The 23,921-nt window shown below is 48.0% G+C and overlaps 1 protein-coding gene across 1 annotated transcript in view; it reads right to left on the reverse strand.

Annotated features, from left to right (window-relative positions):
* SELENOO (selenoprotein O) overlaps positions 1–23,921 on the reverse strand; it is a 197,901-nt gene that overhangs the window by 136,684 nt on the left and 37,296 nt on the right. Inside the window, exon 2 of the mRNA XM_086967438.1 lies at positions 16,323–16,526. Within this exon, the coding sequence (XP_086823564.1) occupies positions 16,323–16,526 (204 nt within the window). The remainder of the gene's footprint in view (positions 1–16,322; positions 16,527–23,921) is intronic.

Here is a 23,921-nt window from a genome sequence, read left to right on the forward strand (position 1 = left end):
ATTGCGGTGTAGCCAGGTCAAGTGGGCATGATCAGTATATAGTACAAAGGGCCGGCCTTCTAAGTAATATCTCAGTTTTTCAACGCTCCACTTTATTGCCAACCATTCCTTTTCAATAGTTGGATAAACTTGTTCCCTAAGAAAAAGCCTCCTACTGATGTACAAGATCGGTCGTTCCTGGCCCTCATTATCAAGTTGGGACAACACAGCACCTATACCCAGCCCAGAGGCATCTGTTTGGAGAGTAAAGGGCTTACTGTAGTCCGGTGTTTCTAAGACAGGAGAGGTGGTCAGGACGGTCTTGAGTCTAGAGAAGGCCTGTTGTTCAATAGCAGAGGGGGACCGGATCTGTGAAGATGTAGCGGTTTTCTTTAGTAGGTCGGTAAGTGGAGCTGCGATGTCAGCGAATTAGGGAATAAAACGCCTATAATACCCCACTAGTCCAAAAAAGGCCCCGAGATCACATTTGGTAGTCGGAAATGGGGTTTCTTGGATGGCTCTAACTTTTTCAGTCTGAGGTTCAATCAGGTCTTTTCCTAATAGATACCCAGGATATTTAACTTTCTGAAATGCAAAACGGGATTTCTTTGCATTGATATGCAATCCTGCACCTTTTAATTCCGTAAGTATGGCCTCTAGGTGTTTCAGGTGATCATCCCAGGTTTTACTGTCCACCACTAGATCGTCTAGGTAGGCCGACAAATATTCTAGATGTCGAACAAGAAGAGTGTCCATTAACCTCTGGAAGCTAGCAGGCGCGCCATGCAAACCGAAGGGTAGGACAGTGAAATGAAAGACCATCCGGCGTTGAAAAAGCTGTTTTCTCTTGATCTTTAGGATCCAGGGGGATTTGCCAATAGCCCTTGGTGAGGTCGATGGTGGATATGTACTGTGCCTCACCAAGACGTTCTATCAGTTCATCGACCCTGGGGAGGGGATAAGCGTCTTGTTTGGAAATACGGTTTACGGCTCTAAAGTCAATGTAGAATCGGATGCTGCCATCAGGTTTCGGTACTGAAACAATCGGCGAGCACCAATTACTGTGGGAGGGGACAATTATTCCTGTTTCAAGCATCTGTTTAACCTCCCTCTGAAGAGCCAGCCGTCGGGCTTCTGGGACACAAGAGGGTTTCTGTTTTACTATTGTGCCTTCTTGTGTTGGATTTGAGTGCATAGTTAAATGTGTTCTTCCAGGTTGATCGGAGAACGCGTCCGACAAGATTTTAGGAGGGTGGTTAATTTTTGTTATCTTGGGCGAGCTAGTCATTGGTTATTGTACAATGTACTGTGTCTGAAGGGTTGTCTACCACAGATATCAAGTGGGAGTTTTTAGGAGGGGGACCTAGCCAATTTTAAAAACAAATTAATGTGGTACATCTGCGTTTTAGATGCTGTGAGTTGTGATATGTAGGTGGTTTTCCCAACCCGGTGTTTAACAGGGAAAGGACCTTGCCATTCCTTTTTTAGCTTGTGGGTGGAGGAAGGAAGTAATACTAGAGCCCACTCCCCTACTTTTAATTCTCTTAGAGGTTTGCCTTTATCATAGGATTGTTTGTGTTTCATGGGCTAGGGTTCTCAGTTTATGAAGCCTAGCCTTTACTTGGTTGGCATAGTCTAGTAAGGACTGGGCTTCCTGGGCACTATCTTTTTTGTGATTTCTAGGAGGGTGTGGGGTTTTCTGCCAAAGAGTATTTCGAACAGAGATATCCCTAGGCTCTTCTGAACTTGACTTCTGATAACAAATAACGCTAAAGGAAGAAGCTGATCCCAATTCTTTCCATCGCCCACAAGGAGCTTCTTGAGAGTCAGCTTGAGATTTTCGTTATATCGTTCTACAAGACCAACTGTCTGAGGGTGATACACAGAGGTCTTTATGTGTTGGATATTTAGTTGTTGGCATACTTGTTTCATTAGTCTTGAGACAAAGGGGGTTCCTTGATCTGTTATTATGTCTCGGGGAAACCCCATCCGGGAAAAAACCTCTAGAAGCCTCTGGGCTATGGTGGTGGTATTGGCCGAGCGTAAAGGAAAAGCTTCGGGATATCTAGTGGCATAATCGACGAGTACAAGGACATATTGATGACCTCCAGTGGATTTGGGGAGAGGTCCTATCAGATCCATTCCCACACGATCAAAAGGTTTACCTATGATAGGAAGAGGGTGTAGAGGGGCCTGTGGAGGAATATATGGATTCTTTTTTTGACAGACGGAACACTCTTGGCAGTACTTCCGTACTTGAGCATGGACTCCTGGCCCCAAAAAAATTCGGAGTAAAGATTCTGATGTCGGTTCGGCTCCACAATGCCGTGCCAGGAGGTGGGCGTGCGCAAAAAAAGAACTTGGTCCCTAAACGGTGTGGGTACCAATAATTGAGGTTCCTCTCCCTCCTTGCCTACACGATATAGAAGGCCATTTTTTTGACAAAACAAGGGTAAACTCTTTCAGTGGATGACTGACTATTCCTAGCACTTTGCCAGGCAGGGGCGAGGGTGCTATCATTAAGTTGGGCTGTTCTAAAGTGGGAGTCTATGGCCCATGGTTCAGAGGTCAACAGATTATTCTGAGGCTTATTTTCTAGGTTTTTGTACAACAGCCTAGGGAACCAAGGGTTATCTATGCCTAGGATAAGTGGCTCTGGAAGGTGTGGCAAGACTCCGACTTTGGTTACAATGGTTTCCCCTTGCGGATTCTTAATTCTTAATCTTTAATGTCCTCATGCACACATTTTATAATAACATTTTCCTAGTATAAAATAAGAAGGGGGAACAAGCTCAGAACGTACAACCGAATGCTTACACCCAGAGTCCAATAGGGCAGTTATAGGAGAGTAATTGAAGCTTAAACTCAATAGTATACCGGCCCGGTCTCTTGTGCATATAGTATAGGATGGGGTAGATAACTGACGTCCATAGGTTCTTCTTCTGTTTTTTCTTCTTTATACAAAATTTAGCTATGTGGCCCCAGTGCCCACATTCAAAACACTGAGGACCAACTGAGGAGGCAGTGTCTACTCTTCCTGAATGTATTTTTGATGAATCTAGTAATGGCCTGGCTGTTTTCCTCTCGGTTTTTCCTATTGGGGAGGGTTTGTGCTGTCTCTCGCTCTCTCTGAGGTCCCCTATTCTGAGCCCTTGTATAAGAGGTGGCCATTTCAATTGCTTGGTTCAGGGTAAGGCCTGCGTGCTGTCGTAGCCACCTCTGAGTCCTTTATGGCAACGCCTCCAAAAACTGATAGAGGTAAATTTTTTCCATTATTTCCTCCCAGGAGGAGTCCAAGGGTTTCAGCCAGCGATCTTCAGCATCTTTTTGTTTACAAAGAAGAGGTTTTGGTGTGTCCCCTGGTGCCCTGCTCTCTGTCTGAAGCAAAGACGGTGAGCTTCCTCATCGACCCCGAGTCTATCCAGTATAAACTGTTTCACGTGTCCATAGACAGCGGTTCCATCCCGCCTGGGCTTCACCGGTAAGAAGGGGGGCTAGATAAAAAGGCGCTATCTGCGGGCCAGGCGCTAGCTCTTGCAGCCCTTTCAAAATTTAAAAAGAAAGAGACAAGGTCATAACCAGGGACGTACTTTTGCAAGGGTATCACTGTTCCAGGTAAAGTAGGAGCCCTTCCCTGCCTGTTTTTGAATGGCTGCTGAAAAAATGGCCCGATCCATTTTGCCTTGATTAGCGTTTTTCTCCATGGCCCATTCTAATTTATTTTGGGCCTCTCTCATTTGGGCTATTACCTGTTCTATCTTGTTTCAGATGGGGTTATGCCCGCATTCTCCACCAAATTTGTAAGATAGGGGAACTGAACCCCTCTAATGACATGCAACACACAGAAGATTTGCTGCGAGGATTTATTCAAATGTCAGGTTTAAAAAAAAAAAAAAGGTATTCAGTGTTTGGGACTCTTCCTTTCCTTCTCCAGTTCCTGGGCTTGTTTTTGGCCTTTTTCTTACAGGGTCCGAGACAGGAGTTCAAGGCGTCCAAGTCGAAACACAAAATAAAAGAAAGACAAAGAAAAGCAAACTTTCGTCAGGGGTTGACGTAGGATTGTGGTGGTTTAAGGCGGGGGTCAGTGAGGGAGCTTTCAATGTTTTTCTATAAAGAGGTGCAGAGCCCAGAGCCAAAAACAGGTGTTCTCCCCCTATTTTGCGTGCCCCCCGCCCCCGTGGTACGACCATATTCAGGACACGCTGACGTACCTGGGTCAGCCACCCTCCTCCTGGAGTGTGGCGGGTCGTTGCTCGTTGTCTAACTCCTGTGACGCCTTCTCCAGGACCAGTTTCCCGACGAGGACTCTTCATGCTCGTCTCCTCCTGCTCGAGTCTAGGCACGGCGTCTTCCCCTCTTCCTCTGTGTCTTCCTTCGTCTTCAGCCGTCCGTCGCTCGGTTCTCCCGCTTCCGGTTTCAAGGGCTGAGAGACCTGGGATAGGCTCTCTGATGTGGACGTCACGCCGTTCAGCTCCTCCTCGCGAGGGAAATTAAAAGGACCAGCACTGTTGTGTACCTGTGTTAACAGGATAGCGTCAGCATTGTCGTCCCGAGACTCTTCTGCTCCCAGTTCCTCCCGAAAGACACACAAAACTCCGGTATTGCAGTAAGAAATCAGCAGCTGAGCTGACATATTTCATCAGACTATTTAACCTGGGATCTGAAAAAATAGGTCATCCAGATAAACATCCATTGTAGCCCTTGCAAGCAGGGCCGCAACAACTATCTGCTGAAGAGGAATTTGTGGTTTTGTTTCTACTGGTGTCCCAAAACATTTCAGCTGAAATCCCTACACCATTAGCAGTGGCCAAGGGTCATCCGGTATTAGCTGTGCACATCAAAGCCATCCAACCTCCCCAAGCATCTTAGAAGGACAGGCTAGGTCAATATTTGCCTTACCATCAGTACCTCTGCCACCATGCATGGTACACCCATGCAGAGAAGTAGCACCTGCATCAACCAGTGCTGCAAAAAGCCTGTGTGAGGTATCTAACAGACTGATGACTGATGTTATATCGATAGCCATGTAAATACATACAAACGTAATCCCTCTCTCATGAAAACAGTAGCCCCAGGATACCAGACCTGTCTTCAAGGGGTGCCATTTGTATTAGTACTCAGTAGGATGACTCACTGATATTCAGTAAATATAGTGCGATTAGTACTACCAGCAGACAAATCTCCATCTGAGTCTAGTCAGCCAGAGCCTCTAGGTCCATTTTGCCACCTTCGCTCACCCACCCCCATTATTTTGCACGAATACTTGGACCCTTAACCCATTTCAGGATATTTGCCAATTGATATGGTAGATCCTGGGGAGTCTGAATAGACAACCCTTTTCTTGGAATTTCTAGTTTGCAGAGGAGCCAACATGAGCAGATGTACCTCTTACCTGTCCATCTCCTGACCCTCAATTTCAGACCCAGCCCCATACTTTCTCATTTAGAAGTTTGCAGAGCCTCTTGGTCATGATGCTCAGTTTGAGAAAGGCTTATGAAGAGGACATCTGGTATAAGAATCCCTCCTATCTGTCATTATTGATGGCCTCACCCTTGTCAGCGTGTTTATGACCTCTAGCTAGTCATCCACAGCCAGGCCTTCTGATGGCGTTTGAATCAGACTTCAAGTACTGGAGAAGGTACTGGTAAAATGTTCCCTCAAACATGAAGATAGAAGTATAAATGGTACTGCACTTTGACTTATCATGGGGTACTGGTTACTAGTGATTGTCTTAAGTTATGAAAGGTGCAGAAACTTGTATCTTCTCAGTGACATAACTCAGCCTCAGGGAGAGTTATTAGCAGGTACAGAATAAATTTAGTACAACACCATCAAATCATGGACTTACCTCACATAATTTGGTCTGATATTTCGGAGCAAGGAAAACCAAAAATGTCAACAACATTGTACTTATCTGCTGAACAGCAAAAAAAAAACAGGAGGTTGCACAAGATTAAGTTTTTAAAGGACTGGCACGTGGAATGCTGTTGGATACATTACATCTTAGTTTTTGTTTTCAAATACAGTTTTTCCCGACCATTCTTTGAAAACAATATTTGGCCACTTACACTGGTCCAGAATGGAGTGAGGGAATACAAAGCATTCTATCTAGACACAAATTGGGTGTCATGTATAACAGTAAAAGCATATGGGTAACTGGTATTTTTCGTTAATTCCAGAAAAATTCGTTTTCATATTATAAAACATGAAGGTTCTTATTACACTTTGCGGCTAAATGTGTATTTCATATAAGCAACAAAGTTAGAAGAAAGGACTTTAAAACTCACGTATCTAGATGAATCCTGTATCACGTGGATATTGGGGTCATGTATATGGTCACATTATTAAGCAGATAGACTGAAAGGGCAGAATGGTTTCCATACCCTCATAAAACAGTACACTAATGGAGGGCATTATTCTACAGTGAGTGTTAAAAGATCAAGGGTACAGTTATTCACCATACACTCAAGCAATAACAGCCATGTACCTCCGTCCCTGCTGGAGCCGTTATAGACATATGCAAATTGTTCTCCAGTGTCTCAAAGAAAACGGTAGCGTTCTTACAAAGTAACCAGAGGATGACACACATCCTTACTCTTCTGCCAGCTGAAGTGGTGCTACTGCTAATGCCCTTTGAGTGATAGTAAGTAAGATTGTTTTATATATGTGCTGCAATGTTTAGAATTTTTCCTCAGCATTCAGGGATGAAGAGAGTTTTGCCATGTTGCCTAAATCCCCAATATCCACATTCAGGGGATGTGCCAGTCAGGGTAAAATATGGTCACTTTCAGCTAGGTCTCCCAGTACCAGCTCTTTCTCTTCACCCAGTGTGATGCAACCCAAAACAAAAATGGACAGCCCTTAAAGAATCATCAGTCAAGAATGGAACTAATGGCAAAGAATGCAACTATGGTCATATCATGTTATGGCGGCTGCTGCTATTAGAGACATGAACATGGGCTTAGAAACAGCATCTGGTAATACTGCCCCACCCACCTCTGCCCTCTCAAGCGCTCTAGTCAGCTAAGAGACTAGCGAAGGACAATAAAGCTGATTGTACAAGCCTGATCGACCGGTTTCACAAGCAGTGGTGATGGAACACAACCAACATATACAGGCTTGCCTGCAGAGGCAAACGACTGGAACCTAAGAGAGATTGTGATGACTCATGGAGAGACCCAGACCCTCAGTAATCAGCATTTGTACAAGTAGATGCATATAGGGGCTGGGATGAAGGAAGTGGAACTCACACAACACTAAGAATAGGCTGACATCAGACCCTTGGAGTGCTGCCAATCTGACACCAATCTCTGTGGCCTTGAGTAAGGTTCTAGCAATGAAAAGCTGGTGTGATGAGCCAACTGCCTCTGATACAGCAGGATATGGTACCTTTTTACCCCATTGTAGCTGCCATATTGAAATGGTGAGACTGATAAGCATAATGTCAGACAAAATGAAGAACGCGTTAAAAAAAGGTCTTCTTCAAGCCAAGGGAATCAATGCACTTAAAGACGAGTCCCAGCACACAGATGGACTTGGAGGATGCGAATTCTCAACTTGCAAAAAAAGTGCAGCGAAGATCGATAAACGTATTACACGTCAATGCTGATGCCAAAACAGAGAACAATGAAAGAGCATTTTGAAAAACTGGAGCTGTGCACTACTAGGCGAGTCAAATGTCAATAAGGAAGCTTGATGAGCGTCTTCGTTGAAAAAAAATATATTATCTTTATTCCAAACAATCCATGCAAAGCATCACCCAACGCATTTCATTCAATTATTGAACTTCGTCCGGGCATTCGTAAAAATAACGATAAGTGGCGAGCAGTGCTCCTTACCACTGCTCGCCACATAGCTTAGGATAGCGTCCGTTGGGCCGATACGAAGCTGCGCCTGACTGCGGGAACAATAACTGGGCTCTTATCAAGGAGGCCCACGCTACCGAACCAGTCCAGAGGCCAACCCACTTGGCCTTCACATTGACATCAGGGCCCACATCATATTGGGCCACAAAAACAACTCTGCTAAGAAGCACTGGTCGCCACTTATCGTTATTTTTACGAATGCGCTAACGAAGTTCAACAATTGAACGAAACGCGTTGGCTGATGCTTTGCATTGATTATTTGAAATAAAGATAATATATTTTTGCAACGAAGACACTGATCATGCTTCCTTATTGCCATTTGACTCACCTGGTAGTGCCCCGCTCCAATTTTTTTTGAGTATTGTGTATCTGCCCGGCAGTTGGAATCCCACAACGGCGGGTGCTGGAGCTGATTGTGCACACTGATTTGTAACATACTATCAATTTACCACTTGGGGAACACACGAGGAGGTGCGGCTATTGGAGTCCACTGTTGGTTCTTTTCTTTCAACAATGAAAGAGCAGTTAAAACCATGAAGGGGAAAATTTCTGGGCCTAAATAAAAGTAATGAGGGGTTGAGTGATACTAGTAAAAAATAAAAAAATAAGAAAGCAAAGATCGGCTTCATGGAGCACTGAGCTCCTTTGTGCAAGAAATGGAAGCTCAAATGGACTTTGGCTGAGTGTTTGGAGCAAGGAGTCCAAGCAGGCAAGGTTAGACAATTTACAAAGACAGAATTTCTGAGAGTCCTGGAAGCCCCACCTTGGGTACCCAACAATAAAGTGTAGGATGAAAAGCAGAGATTGCACACATCTTTGAGAGAGCATTAGGATGGGGAGATCTTCCAGTGATGAGACATTATTTATATGCCTGTAAGATGGCTACGGTCCAGAAATAGAATGGGGTATAGTCATGACTGTTCTGAAGTTTGTAAAGGTGAAGAATGCCACCCTGTGGGGGGCGTGGCTTAGCGGGCGATCATGGCGGACGTGGCTTGCTAGAGCTCCCGCCGGCCCGACACTTATCCTGGCATTATCCTGGTCCCTGAACCCTAAAGTGTGTACCACGACCGAGGTGACCCGAGCGGACGTCGCTGGGAGCTGTCCGGTGCCCGAAACGACGCGCGGAGACCATCTGGCGCGCAGAGGCGAGTGGGTGAAGCGAGCGGCCTGGTGCCCGTCGGACAGGCCGGGGCCTCAATTTTGGCGTGCCCGGGCCGGACCCGGGGCAAACGGCGCCGCTCCCGGACGGCGCTCCAGTGCTACCCATTACCAGCGGCCCATCGAGGAGTGCCCTATCTCTCCCCACATTGCCAGCGGTGGGGGCCCGTGCCTCTGTGGGAGCCTTGGTGGAGCTGCGGCCTTCCTGACCTCGGCGGAGCCGGGGCCTCGAGTTTGGCGGCCCCCGCCCATCGTTGTCCCTTCGATCCTGGGACCCTCCGCTGTTGGCGCCTACAGCGCCCTACATCCTTGGGCGCATTCTGCTGCCGGCGGGCACGGCGCTCTTCACTGCAGCCGACCGCGGTGCCAGGCCGTCGGTGCGCGCTGCACCCTCCGCCCTCGCGGACCGAGGCGAGTCGGGCGGGGGCGGCCAGTGCCCGTGACGGGCCGGGGGTACCGGTGAGACCGGTGTGGACCGGGCGCCGGCCCGCTGTGGGGACCACCGAACTGTGCAGGAGCAGGTGCAGGACATTGTGCCCCTACGTACATTGGGGCTCGCTGGTTCCACTGGCATAGATTGGAGGAGACGGACACCTGGGGAGAGGCTTACATGCGCTGGGATCTAGCGGGGCTGCACGACCTGAGTCCCTCCCTGTGACCGACGGCTCGGCGACGGCGAGATCCTGAGTGGGCTGGTGTGCATCGGCCGCCCCGGCTGGGGCCTGAGCGGGGGACCTTCAAGCGGTGCGACCCCCCTACAGGTGCGTGCTACTGATAGATCGCCTTTGCCGCCGCCATGACCAGGGGCACGGCCGCCACAAAGACTGGGCCAATCGACAAATTTACCGGCCCCGGTGGAAGTGCTGGAGCGGCTGGTGGGGGCCAGAGTGCTGGACCGGACAACGCAGCGCTGCTGACGGCCATCAACCAGTCCCGCGATATGTTAGATGCGAAGATTGGAGCGGTGGGAGCCGATGTGATGCTTCTGCGCCAGGACCTCCGCAACGCAGTCGCTCGCATAACGGAAACGGAGACCAGGGTCACGACAGTAGAGGGTGATGTTGGCGTCCTTAAGAAGAAGATCGCCGACATGGAACAGATTCAACGAGGCTTGGCACTGCGGGTGGAAGATGCCGAGGGGCGGGCGCGACGTAACAACCTGCGCTTTGTTGGCTTTCCGGAGGACTGTGAGAAAGGGCCCGTGGATGTCTTCCTGTCTCGGTGGCTGGAGAGCTGGCTGCCCCCGGACGCCCTGTCGAGCTGCTTTGTGGTGGAGCGCGCACATCGCACCTTGACGCAGAAACCGCCGGTTGGGGAGCGACCTCGCCCGATCATCGCAAGGCTCCTTAACTTTCACGACAGGGATGTTATTCTCCGGGAAGCGCGGCTCAAGGACACGCTGCTCTATGACAATCATAAGATTATGATATTCCCTGATTACACCAAACTGGTTCACCAGCAGAGGCATTCCTTTCTGGAGGCAAAGGCCAAGCTGCGAGGTCTCAAGATCCAGTATTCGCTGCTATACCCGGCTCGCCTCCGGGTGGTCTTCAACTCAAAGACTCTCTTCTTCGATACACCAGAGGCCGTCTTCAATTGGACTGATGAAACTGTCAGGCTTCGCCCGCACGTCCAGCCGGGGTTGCACTCCGGGTCGCCACGTGGCTCCTCGCAGGACCAGAGCGACCCGCCTGCCAAGGGGAAACGCCATCGCAAATCCCGCTCCCGACGGAGGTCCCTGTCCCGGGATCCCTTGCTGGGGGACACACAACCTGACACAGACTAGCCTGGCGAAGACTCAGGATTGTCGCAGGCCGGGGCTACCGGCTGGTGGCCTCTCATCGATGTCCCTGCCCCGTGGCTGCTGAACTCTGGCCGATGGAGCAGCCGTTGACTGGTGCAGTATTGACTCCTTTCCTGGCGGGGGTGTGGACGCTTGCGGTCTGACACCCCTTGGTTCGTGGTGCCTTACTACTGATGTTGCTGTTTCCTTGGAGTGGGTTCGGGGTGCACTTTATGGGCTGCCTCCTCCGGATGGGGTTGGGGGGTGGTTCTGGGAGTGTGCCTGGTTGGTTTTAAGGGGGGTCTAGTTGGGATCCATTGGTATGACTGGCTTTAGACGCTGTGTTTTGGGTCTGAAGTACCGTATACCGCGACAGATGCTTCATTGTTTATTGAGGTATTGGGGTCGGGGAGGGGGGTTCTGGGGTGTTTGGTTGCTGGTGGATTGGGTTGGGTTTAGTGGGGTAGCGGGGGTTGGGAATGTTTTCTGTGGGATGCACGTGTTTCGTATGCTGTCGGCGGCTGGAGGGCTGGGAGTCTGGGTTGGGGTGCGGGGTTTGTGGACACGGACCCATTGGGACAATGGCTGACGCCCCACGACTTGTGCCATCTACGGCTCTCATGCGTGTATTGAGCTGGAATGTCCGGGGGCTCCTGGACAAGATCAAACGGGGGGCTGTGCTTCGCTGGGCAAAAAGGGACCTGGCTGACGTGCTCCTCCTCCAGGAAACGCACATGCTGGGTACGAAGGCTCTGAGCCTACAGAGGTTTGGCTTCCACCAGGTGTTTCATGCAGGGTTTGCCAGGGGCTCGAGGGGGGTGGCCATTCTGGTTCATAAACGACTAGCCTATACCCATGAGCGTCAGTGGCTCGATCCGCAGGGCCGGTTTGTGTTTGTGCAGGGGAAGATTGGTGTGGAGCCCGTAATCCTTGGTAGTGTGTATGCCCCTCCCCCGCTGCAGTGGGCCCTTGCGGAGCGACTGTTTACCCTGTGGGCCGAACTTCCCCGTTCTTTGGCGGTAATTGGTGGCGACTGGAACGATGTGTTGGATGTGGCTCTGGACAGGCAGAGGAGGCCGGGGGTCGCGGCTGCGGCCTCGCCTACGAAGCTGAGTGCAATGATTGATGGCCTTGGATGGGTGGATGTGTGGAGACACCTTCATGCAGAGAGACGAGAATACACCTATGTGTCTGCTGTGCATGGCTCCCTTTCACGCTTAGACTGTGTATTTGTACCGGGGACCTTCCTTGATAGAGTAAAGGGGGCGGCGATCCGGCCTCGCGGGCTGTCCGACCACTCCCCTGTGGCGGTTCAAATTGACCTTTGCAAGGCGCGCCAACCATTCAGGTGGCGGATGTCTACGTGGCACCTGCAGCAACCGGGCTATTCTCGGCATTTGCGCAGTGCGATCGCCCACTATTGGCGGGACAATCTAACGGAGGAGGTTGATGCAGTGACAGTGTGGGAGGCCATGAAACCCGCCCTGAGGGCTGTCGATATTGCCTGGTGCGCTTCTGCTCGCCGGACCCGACAAGAAAGTATTGCCACTGCGGCGGAGAGTGTGGAAAGGCGGGAGGCACGACACAGGGAGGCGGCCGATGATGTGACGCTACGGCTGCTTTTACAAGCACAACAGTCTTACTCCTCGGTATTGTTGGATGAGGCCCGTCAGGCGTGGCTGGCTACGCGTAGTAGGGTGTACCAGTGGGGCGACAAGTCCTGCACCATGCTCCACCGGTTGTGTCAGCAGACTTTTCAGCCGATCACTTTACCGGGGCTGGTCGACGGCGCGGGGGTAGCGATGACAGACCCTTCGATCCTTGCTGCGAGCTTCGCGCGCTACTACGAGCGTCAGTATGCCCCTCGTGAGAGCCTCTCCCCCGATGGCATTGAGGCTTACCTCGCGGCGGTCCGCCCACAAGCGGTACCTGACGAGGTCCGCGATGCCCTGGATCTCCCCCTGACAGCTGAGGAATTGGGTGACGCGCTGGGTCAACTCAATGCGGGTAAAGCACCTGGGCCTAGTGGGTTCCCCAGTGAATTCTACCGGAAATTCCACCTGCAGCTTGGGCCGCATTACAGGCGGGCACTGGAACTGGCTCGGGAGCGGGGTAGCCTCCCCCCGGACTGGCGTCACGCCGAGATTGTGGTGTTTCAAAAGCCGGGCAGACCCCCCGAGCGCCACGAGTCCTACCGCCCCATCTCCCTTATTAATTTTGAAGCCAAACTCCTGGCCAAGGCGCTTGCGAATCGCCTGCTTCCCCACATTTCGGCCCTTGTCCACCCGGATCAGGCGGGATTCATGCCGCACCGGGCGACGCGACACAACATTCGGCGGGCGCAGGCGGCGATTGACGCGATCGGGACGACTGGGGACCAGGCGGCGCTGTTATTGGCTGACATAGATAGTGCCTTTGACTCGGTCAGCTGGACCTACCTCCTTACCCTCCTGCCACTACTGAACCTGGGTCCGGTTTTCGTCTCTTATGTAAAGCTACTCTATACCGATATCACCGCTTCTGTGCGCGTCTCTGGGGCGATTTCCGCGCGATTCCCCGTGGCCAGGGGCACTCGTCAGGGGTGCCCCCTCTCCCCGTACCTCTTCGCGCTGGCCATGGAACCTATGGCCGCCCGAGTGCGCCAGGACGCGCTCTATCGGGGCTTTGTGTGGGGGTCGGGCCACTCGGACCGCATTGCCCTATATGCGGACGACGTGCTCTTCTTCATGACCGACTTACACCGTACAGGGCCTCGTGTTCTCGACATAATGCGGGAGTTCGGCCAGGCGTCGGGGCTCTTTCTTAACCCTCGCAAGTCAACCCTGTGGATTCTGGGGGGTGCCTCGGTGAGTTGCCAGTGGGCTGCGTCTCTTCAGGTGGCGGTCGATGGCATGAAGTACCTGGGCATTTACCTCTCGGCCTCGCCTGCCGTGGCATGGGATCGTAACATCCAGCCGGTGTGGGACAGGGTCCAGGTTGACGCTAAGACCTGGACACGTATGCCCCTCAATATCTATGGCCGGTCGGCTATTTTCAAAATGGTGGCCCTGCCTCGGCTCCTCTACCAACTACAGAATCACCCGTATAAAATAGACCCGCAGTGGTTCCGTGGTGTCAACTCGGTGCTGGGCAGATTTCTGTGGGCCGGGGGTGCCTCTAGGGTGGCACTGCGTACCTGCTTTCTCTCTACCTACTGTGGCGGCTTGGCGTCCGCGGACCTGCTATCGTATTACCAGGCCTCCCACCTTCTAGTGCTCAACGAGTGGTGGTATGGGGATCGTAGCGATCCGGCCTAAGCACTGGAACACTCCTTGATGGGCGGTGCCACTCTCCACACTCTGCTGTACTCGGCCAGGCGGAGGAGGGCTTTGCCAAGGGTCACCCAGGTAGTCTTCGCGATCTGGCGGCAGGCTCTGCGCCGTATGGGGTGGTGGGGCAGGCTGACGGCCGAGACGCCGCTGTGGCATAACGGTCTACTACCAGAGCTGGCCTCCTTGTCCGGGTTCGGCGGCTGGGACGCGATCGGGATTTCGTCCCTCGGTAATGTTCTCAACGGAACCACACTTAAGTCCTTCCAGGACCTTAGCTCCGAGTATAATTTGTCCAGGTCCCAATTCTTTCGCTATCTTCAGTTCCGCCATGCCCTTGGCCCCAGCCTGGTGGGGTTGGAACAGCTCCCCGACTTTAGTCCCATTGAGGCTAAACTGTTTATGGGCGACCTGGGCGACAAGAAAGTCTCTCAGATATACCGCTCCCTGGTCGTCAACTGCTCCCCCTCCCTCTCGACTTTGAAGGCCTCCTGGGAGAATGATGTCGGCCCCTTGGATGATGACGATTGGCGGGAGGCCCTCGAATCCCCTCGGAGCGCGGCTATAGCCGTCCGTCTTCGGTTCATTCAATTTAAATACCTCCATAGGGCCTATTATACTAGGGAGCGGCTGTGGCGTGCGGGCCTCATAGCTGCCCCTGAATGTCTGAGGTGTGGTGCTGAGAGGGGGACGCTTTTCCATACCGTATGGTCCTGTGAGAGGCTGACCCGATTCTGGGCGGGCGTGTGGGACTGCCTGTCGGAAGTACTGGGGTGGGACGTTCCCCGTACCCCTAGGCTGGGTCTCCTTCATATTCTGGAAAATGTTGGGGGTAACATTTACAAGCGCCACCTACTGCTGTTGGGGCTAGTGGTGGCTAAGCGTGACCTGGCCCAGGCATGGAAGTGCGAACGTGCCCCCCCCCTGAGTGCGTGGAAGGCAGGTTTAGACTATCTGATGGGTTTAGAGTTACCCGTGTTTGAGGCCAGGGGGTGCCCCCGGAAACACTATAAGATCTGGAAGCGGTGGGCAGACTACAGGGGTCTGGACCTCGATCCCCCAGCTGACGTTGATGATGTACTGGCCCTTGATGTGGACCCCGGGCCCTAGGCTATTAGCCAACTCTGACATTGCTTCCGTCTCCTGTTGCTGGCTAGCGATCACGTGCACTGGGTTAGGGTGGGATAAGGGGTGGGTAATTGGAAGGGGTGTTGGGGGATGCTGTTGGGGATGGGTGGGTTGGGGGGGTTAGGGGCGTGCCCCTTTTGTTTCCATAAAACTATGAGTTCACTACCATGCCTTTATCTGTCTGTGTTGTTGACAGTCTCCTCCTGACTGTGGAGGGCTGTCCTGAATCTTGATTGAACTCTTAATAAACACGGTTTTGAAAAAAAAGAATGCCACCCTGTGAGCAGCAATATAAACAGACAAATGTTGTTTTAGGCTGATCCTCGCATTCTTTCCTAAAATTGAGTTGAGGGTCATTGGAAAAGAGAAAGGCCATTATTTACTGTAAAGAAAGAAGAACAACATGAACATAAAAGTCTGTCTGCCTACCCAATTCATCACAAAGCTGAATAGTAGGATACTGGGAACAACTCTTTATACAAACTGAGGAACAGGTTTCTCATTGGTATCAAGAATAGAGGCGTCATAATAAAGTCCTTGGATACTGTTAGACAGTGGTGAAAAGACCAGTGATTAGTAGGCATTTTGTGTTACATGTTTGTCCGTCAGTTCAGATTATCCAGGGATGGGACTAGATTACTGGGAAGGTGTTTTTTTATTGAGATACCTGTTGATTATACTATGCTTTCTTTTGGCCTTTATCCATTAGGGTCTTCATCTACACAGCACAAAATGGTTCGCTCTGTGAGCATTGTAGTCGGTATAAACTAAAACGGTTTCCTTAAATTCATCAGCTGACTGGCAAGGGGTCTCTTTCAGTGTAGCACAAATGACTCTTGGACAGATCTTGACATTTCTTTGTTTATAATGCTGTAATTAGTCCCCAAAAATATTTCAAAGAATATCCACATTTCTTTCTGGCAACCATTTTGCTGGCAAAATAATTGCTTTGTGTGTGTAATATCTGACTATTGTGAATTCTGGCCCAATCACTGCTTCAACCCAAGAGGCCTGGTGCTGCTATGGGATCGCTTGTATTATGCCCACCTTCAAAGCAATGTAAAAAAATCATTAACATACAACAAACAGAAAACCTACCTTATAAATGTTGAAGCTATGCGCAGGACAACTGTGCATTTCTCATGCTTTGGATTGCCATCATAGAATATATCTCGGACAACAGTGGAATCAGAGGTGACGCATGACCCGGCCCTTGTTGTGGGTATACCCAAGTGGAACATTGCTTCGCTGCAAAGAAACTCTCTAATACTCGATCTCATAACCTTGCGTCCATCTGCTTGCCTGTAACCAAATACAGTAAAGATGTGAAATACACTGCAAACGATGAAAACTGGAAGAAACAGCCTCCAATCAAGTCCAACCAGACAGGAATACTGTTATTGGTTCTTTTTAAAAACAGTAATCTACTACTTTCACAAATTTCTGAAATGGAAAAAGTCCACCTGACGAAAAAGGCTGCCCAAGTTTCATTTTTGCGAAAAGTTAAAATAATGGGATACCTTTCCAACAAAAATTTGTTTCATTGAAAAGGTATATGTTTATTTTAAAGGACAGCATAAAAAGTTAAAGGGGATGGGTATACATTATTTTATTGGGGGGGGGGGGGGGCTGGAATGTGAAAGGTTTAAAAAGAAACTTAACAAAACGGAGTAAAGTGGGAGTAAAGGGGCGATGAAAATAAAAAACAAAAAAAGTAAAAAGCAGGAGAGAAATAAGGGGTTTGGAAAAACAAAGAGTGAAGGGGTAGAGTAATTAAGAGTTTGAAAAAAGTAAAGCAGGAAAAGAAACGTTCAATAATTTCCAACTAAGAATTCTAAATAGCAGTGGGAGTGGGCTAGAATAGTCATGAGAGAAGAAATAGGTGGGTGAATGGTTGTGAAATGAATTTGTCATTTGTTATTTGACAATTGTTGATCAATCTGAACACATCAACGTATAAAGGAATTATATTTTTTGACATAATTTAAGTTCCAGGAAACCTACTACTGGTCACAACAAACAATTTTCCCCGCTTTAAATGCACATTAAACATCTGAAATCATGTTTACAAACAAGATCGTTACAGCATGACAGAGCAGTGTAGCATGGAAGTGAAGGTAGATATCGTTTACACAAGAGGTAACTTTACATGCTGCCCCCGGCTCCCTGGTGAACAGCAGCACTGGGCTGCAACTTACTTGGCTGAGCCCTTATATTAAGAAAGATGTTAAACAGGGCAAGAATGTATTTACGCATTAACTGACACACACAACGTGTCCTGCACCACTTATCTTCAGAAACACCTTAATTTTTAAAGACATCGTGCAACAAGTGTAATTATACAACAAAGGGCCTCATGTAGGTAAATGGTATTTACCGATTCGTAAATACCGAATTTTACCGATTCGGTATTTACAAATCGGTAAATGCTATGTAGGTAAATATTCGGTAGAAATTACCGAATCGTTAAGATTCAGTAATTACCGAATCGGTATTTAGCGATTCGTTAATTGCCATTGATTCCTATGGGCCTTGAGGCCCATAGGAATCAATGGCAATTACTGAATCGGTAAATACTGATTCGGTAAAATTACCGAATAGTCAAGGGTGGCAGGGTGTCACTTTGACACCCTGTTGCACCCCTGATCAGTGCTTGTGTGCCATGTGACACACATACATGCCCTTAGGGCATGTATGTGTGCCACATGGCACAGGTGTACATGCTCAGATTTGCATATACACAGGTATTCATTATTTACCCCCAACTAATAGTTGGTGGTAAATACCGAATCCTTAAGGCCCTGTGGCACTGTTTACAGTGCCACCTACATCTCAAATTACAGATTCGGTAAATACCGATTCGGTAAATTACCGAATCGCTAAATTTACCAAATCTGTAATTTTTAAGGCCCCTACATCTCAAACTCCAAATACCGTCTGTAACGGCCGAAATCGACCGTTACCGACCGGTATTTGGCCACCTACATATGGCCCAAAGTCTTTCCCAAGTTCAAAAAGTAGTACTTCTTTTGTGTGCAGCAGCGTTTCACCTTAGCACATCCGATTATACCACAGCATTGAGAGGCAATTTTAAAAGGGATTGTTTTCAAACATGAACTTAGAAACATTAATGCCTCCCCCTGCCCTGAGGACAGAACAATGTGTGCAAGTCAGTTATCTCGTGCACCCTCTGTGTGGCATAGGTTATTGTTATGCATGGAACAACAGTATTATAGTTTATTAAAATAAAACACATGACAGGATGTTCGCAGCACACATCGTGAACTCATGTATTTGAAGGCACTCATGTGCTAATGGAGAACAAGCATTGGCATAGCCAATCGGTCTCTGCAATAGGAGTGCTTAATTAGAGCTAAGCAAGAAGCACTTTATTATTGACACTACTTGAGTTTGGTTACCCTGTAAAACTTGTTCCCTGCATATAGTTGTCCCATCATTTATGTAAAGCACCTTTATATTCCAACAAATATAAATACACATTTACTATTATAATGCTTACTTTGAAGTGAAATGGCTTCAAGGCACAGGACTGAAGTAGGCAGGCATGGCTGAATAACAGTCAACAGGCAACTTTAAACAAATAGACCCCGATCCGCTCGACAGAGGAGGCAGTCTTCAAGGAACACTGACTGATAGCATGCACAACTCCTCTTCAGAGAAGATGTACTATGACCAAAGCACTGGAGACCACGCTCATTGGGAGCTTACTACATGAAATTCCCAGTTGTTACTGAAGGGGAAGGGATGCCGATACTATGGTGGGGTGCCGGCACTCCAGTGAAGAATACTCACTGAGGATCCCACCTAGAATGAAGCTGCTGGGACATATCATCTCGAAGCAGAGAGCCACCATGCAGCAGCCCAGGATGATCTGCAGTAAGCCAAGCTACAGCAGCGGCCTTGCTGGCAGCAGCCCTGCAGAGGCGCGGTGCTGGAACAATGGGGGGGAGCAGCGCTGGAGGCTGCAGGTCCCCGGCACAGGAGGAAACCACAGTGGCTGCAGCCCCTGTGGGAGCAGCCATGGGGAACATAGGAGCCAGGCAGTGGCACAGGATAAAAAAAAAAAAAAAAAAAAAAAAATAATAATTTTAAACTCACTTGTTGCAAATGAAAACATCACCACTCATAACGCGTGGCAGGGACCGGTCACCCATTTGGAAAAAAAAAAAAAATAGACCAGAAACAGTGAATAAAAATAGCCACTCCATATGTTTAAAAGTAGTTGGGCAGTTCTATTGGGGAGGGCTAAACACTCGGAGAGATATTGCGTATGCAAGCCATTGACAAATGGTGAGAATGAATAATGTAACAACAATGGTGTCAGCAAATAAGAAGCCTATGGGTGGGCTGTAAGCCCCCAAAGTAGATATAGCATGTCTGTGCGAGACATCGCATACGGGCCGTCTAGAGCTGAGACCTAAAACGGTCTAGAAAAATTACTGTCTAATAATCAACAAGTGTAATTCATGCGCAATGAGTCCCTAAAGTTGTGAGCATCCCACGGAGTAACGAGTTGGCACCTATTCAGGTATAAGAAACACTATATAAATGCAACTACCTTACTATGGTCACATCTAACTTGATTGATTTTGAGATATGCCAGTCACATTGTTGTCAAACAAGAATGTTACCTTGAGGGTCCGCATCAGCCAGTCCGGCTTTTCATTTGTTTTTTTGCAGAGTTTATATAGCGCGAACTTGACCCGAATCCGTATCAGAGCGCTTTACATAGCACCAGTTACGTTACATGAGGACACACATTCATTTTTGTTAGGTACAGGGAGATTAAGTAATTTGCCCAGAATCACAGGATGTTTAGCGTCATTACCAAGACTCATCATGCACACATTTACACACAACATATAGAAAAATATGTAAATGTACTTGCACTATGTAGGCATCGCAAAAGTAATAGACTTCTATGCACTCACTTATTAAAATTGATCAACACATTCAGGTACCTGGGCACACATTCATCACATAAGTAAGGAACTATGCAAAGAAAACTAGATGTTAATTCATCCATGTATATGAAAAAATGAAAGAGGTGCCCATAGAGGCATTTACTACTCACTTAGGGATACGCACGAGCCCCCACACAGCTGCTAAGTGGCCACACTTCCTGCGTGATACCGTAAGCCAATTCTGGGTTTTAGCTCAAAAACATTTCTAAAGTTACTATTTGTTTACAAACACTTATCGCAATGCAAGTAAAACGGAAAGTCACAGAATTCACGCTTGTTTATTTTTAGCATAAAGACAAAGCCAGCTAAAAGGTGTCAAAAAGCGTATGGGGCATTTATTAGCTATGCAGATAGGTTTTAATGCTGTGAAACGCGTATTCAAGGTGACTGTCAAGAGTGATGAAAGGGGGTTTCTACTTTACCCTTGACAGGCAACTCTGCTTCTGGAAGGGGTTACCAAGGCAGCAGATCCCCCAAAGTCAATATGCACAAAGTGCAAACTGAGAAGCCAGAGAAAGAGAATCCCGCCTGCCTGGGTGAATCAAACTCTCGGAGTGTCCAACAATGGGTCGCTGCATCCAAGGTTTGTGGTCTAGACTAGCTGAAGTGAAAGTGCTCGTGTGCTGCGCGAGCTGATAAAGAGTGCACGCTCTGCACCTCATGTGCGATGGGTGCTGCTACGGGGAGGCCGCTTCTCACGCAAAAGGCCTCAAACGCATGAGACTTTCTTGCTGAAGGCATCTTCAAAGGGCTGTAAGCAGGCAACAGGCTGGCTACGTCCCATCCACAAGAGATACTCTTTTGATTGGGATTTCAGTCTGCGGCCTGCATATTTTTTATGGTGAAGTATGTCTGCGGCGAGTCAAGTAAAGGCACCTAAATCTATGGGTTGTGTTGGCACAAAGCTCTGCAGGACAGGACAATGTTTTAACAAGCATTGGCAGCGCGGTCGTGAAAGTGACGCGGCCAGTGAAAGTGTGACAGTGAAAGAGCAAGCAGTATCTGAATACAGACCTGCGGCCGCGAGACGCACTTTGTGGTGGGGGAGGGGCATGCAGTGGTCTGGAGAGCAAGCAAGAGGAATGGCTGTGCGCGTGCTCGCGCGCGTAACAGCAAGCTTTAGGCCACAAGCAAAAGCTTGTGGTCGGATTTCTAAAGGCCCCACTCACTAAATGTCTCGCCAGAGCAGCGCATGCGCTAGCTCAGGCGAGACCTAAAAAAAGGTAATGTCAACTGAAATAATTGACTAGTATCACACAATTTGGTCATGCAGGCAAGCCAGGATTGATCCCAGTTTTTCTGGTTTCACTTTGTGCAATTCAACCACTAGATGGGTATACCTTGCCCCTGTTCTTACATCAAAGTTAATGCAGTGTATTTAGTTTTTGGTGCATGAGGTTAGAGGACGAGTGGCAAACAGAAGCTACATGAAGGAGTGGCTCATTTTTGTCCTTAGGATTCAAGAGAAGGTTGAGCTGAGCCAGTCCCCAGCGGTTTACCCGCAAATAACTGGAATTAAAGGGCCAAGTCACACGAAGGACATGATTAGGCCAAACAATTTGGTGACATAAGAGCACCAACACCACAGTGCAGGACTCTTTGTTATACGGTCCATCACTTTGTCAGTACACCACATTTTAGCGAGTGGGCATTGAGACTGGGTGTTCTCTTCCCACAGGTAAAATTAATTTACTTTTGAACTACTGTCCTGTTTTTTCTTACTGCATATTTGCTACCAGTGATTAGCTTGATTTAAGTTCTTCCTATTGATGTTACAATAATAAAAGATGGAGTAAATAATTATAGTCAAAAAGCGATAAAGTGATTGACCAAGAGCGAACAGTTTTCGGGACTAATAAGACCATGCCTTCTAGTTCCATAGCTTCCATCCATCTCATAACAAGATCTGCTCTGCAAGTGGTTCAGATGGTGAAATTCAGGGTCTACTTTCACTTAAGAAATGTCACTATGTTGTGGAACCTGCCCAGATTTTAAACGGAGGATGCTACCAGCATATTTTGGCTCAGTGGTAAAACTAGGATTAAACATCAAGTTTCCTAGTGCCCCGACTAATGGTGGAGGTTGAATGTTTGTGTCTGCACACCTGAGTGAATTGTGCACCTTGTTGGGGGGGGGGGGGGGGGGGTGCCTTTCTCAAGGACTTTCATAGCACTCAATACCTTAACTGAGCCGGTTTCTAAGCACTTAGATATAAGAGACTAAAGTCATGAGGGATTGTGAGGCCTAAGGTTCTATTTCATTCCAATCCAATAATCTACTTACTTCCTTTGTACACTTGACTAACCAAAGTCAGCAAGTAGTGAAAACTTACTCCAGGGTGAGGTAAGTAAGTAAGTAAATCTTTATTCGGTTTTCAAAGTACATAAAAAACCATAAAAGAATTTCAACAAACATATCTTATCATATACAACCGCCAAATTATTACTTTTACATTATAAAAAGGATGATTTTCATTAAAATTTATAATACATTAAAACTTTACAAAAAGTTTAAACATATCAAGCGTTTTTAGGTTTATCTCAGTTTTCCTAATATGTACGACAGGGCGTTGTCAAAGATTTATTCTATGCTTAAAAATACATTTGCAAGCCATTTCTGATTCTACAAATTGCAAACGCAGCATAGCGGGGCGACATCTTCTGAAACCCATTTTTCTTAGCAGTGGAATCAACCAAAGTTTATGGTGTGCAGAATAAAATTTACAAAACAGAATGGTGTGCATGGTGGTTTGTTCTGATGTATCATCACATGGGCACGCTGTTAAACAATCTTCCCAGCTATTTTTCGTCGGGAATGCCACCAATCTATGGAAAATATTCATTCTAAATCTTGTCAGTAGAAAACGCTCAAATTGTGACTGGAAATATGTCAAATACGGCTCAATCTCTAGAGTGGTCATAACCGCCATGGAATGTTGGACCGAGGGTTTCCTTGCCTCAGTACAAATCCGTAACTCTTCTACATGGCTCAATGCCCCTTTTTTTTAAATCTTTTCTGGATATTTCACCAATTAGTTCCGGAGCAGAGTAATATTTACCAAACCCTAGATCAGTGAGGAAATTCTTCACATACATGAGCCACTCGATTTTCCCGGCATAATCCAGTGACATGCAGTCTGTCACTATCTGTTTAGAAAAAGAATTCTTTGTCGTGGTCCAGATACGTCGCCAAAGCAGGAGCGGTTGTATTTTTGCCAAGTTCTCTATATGCGAAATTCCTAGCTCCATATGACAAGCAAAAGTAGATACACGTTTGGGGACCGCCAAAAGAAATCTTAGAAAGGTATTCTCTGCAACCTGTAGGGAATTAGTGTTTTTGTGTCCCCACAGTCCTGTCCCATAAAGTGCGGTAGATTGACACTTCGCTCTATAAATATGGAGCAATTCCACTGGAGGCCTCTTTCCTAGCTTCTGAGAAAATGTTTTAAGGGCAGAGATTGCTCGCAACAACTGGTGCTTTCGGGCTTCTATGGCTGATTTCCAATTTATCTTTTCATCCATCATAATACCAAGGTATGGATATTGTGCAGTCACTTCAATCCTTTCGCTATCAAGGAAGATGCCTTTTCCCCCTTTTTTTCTTGTTCCTGCCACCATAACGTATGTCTTTTTTATGTTTATACGCAGGTCCAGGCTGCCCATAAACCTTGCATACCCATCTAATGCCTTCTGCAGTTCACGCGGAGTGCGTG

The sequence above is a fragment of the Lissotriton vulgaris genome, chromosome 1_1 (genome assembly GCF_964263255.1).
Source record: "Lissotriton vulgaris chromosome 1_1, aLisVul1.2, whole genome shotgun sequence".
Lineage (NCBI taxonomy): Eukaryota > Metazoa > Chordata > Amphibia > Caudata > Salamandridae > Lissotriton > Lissotriton vulgaris.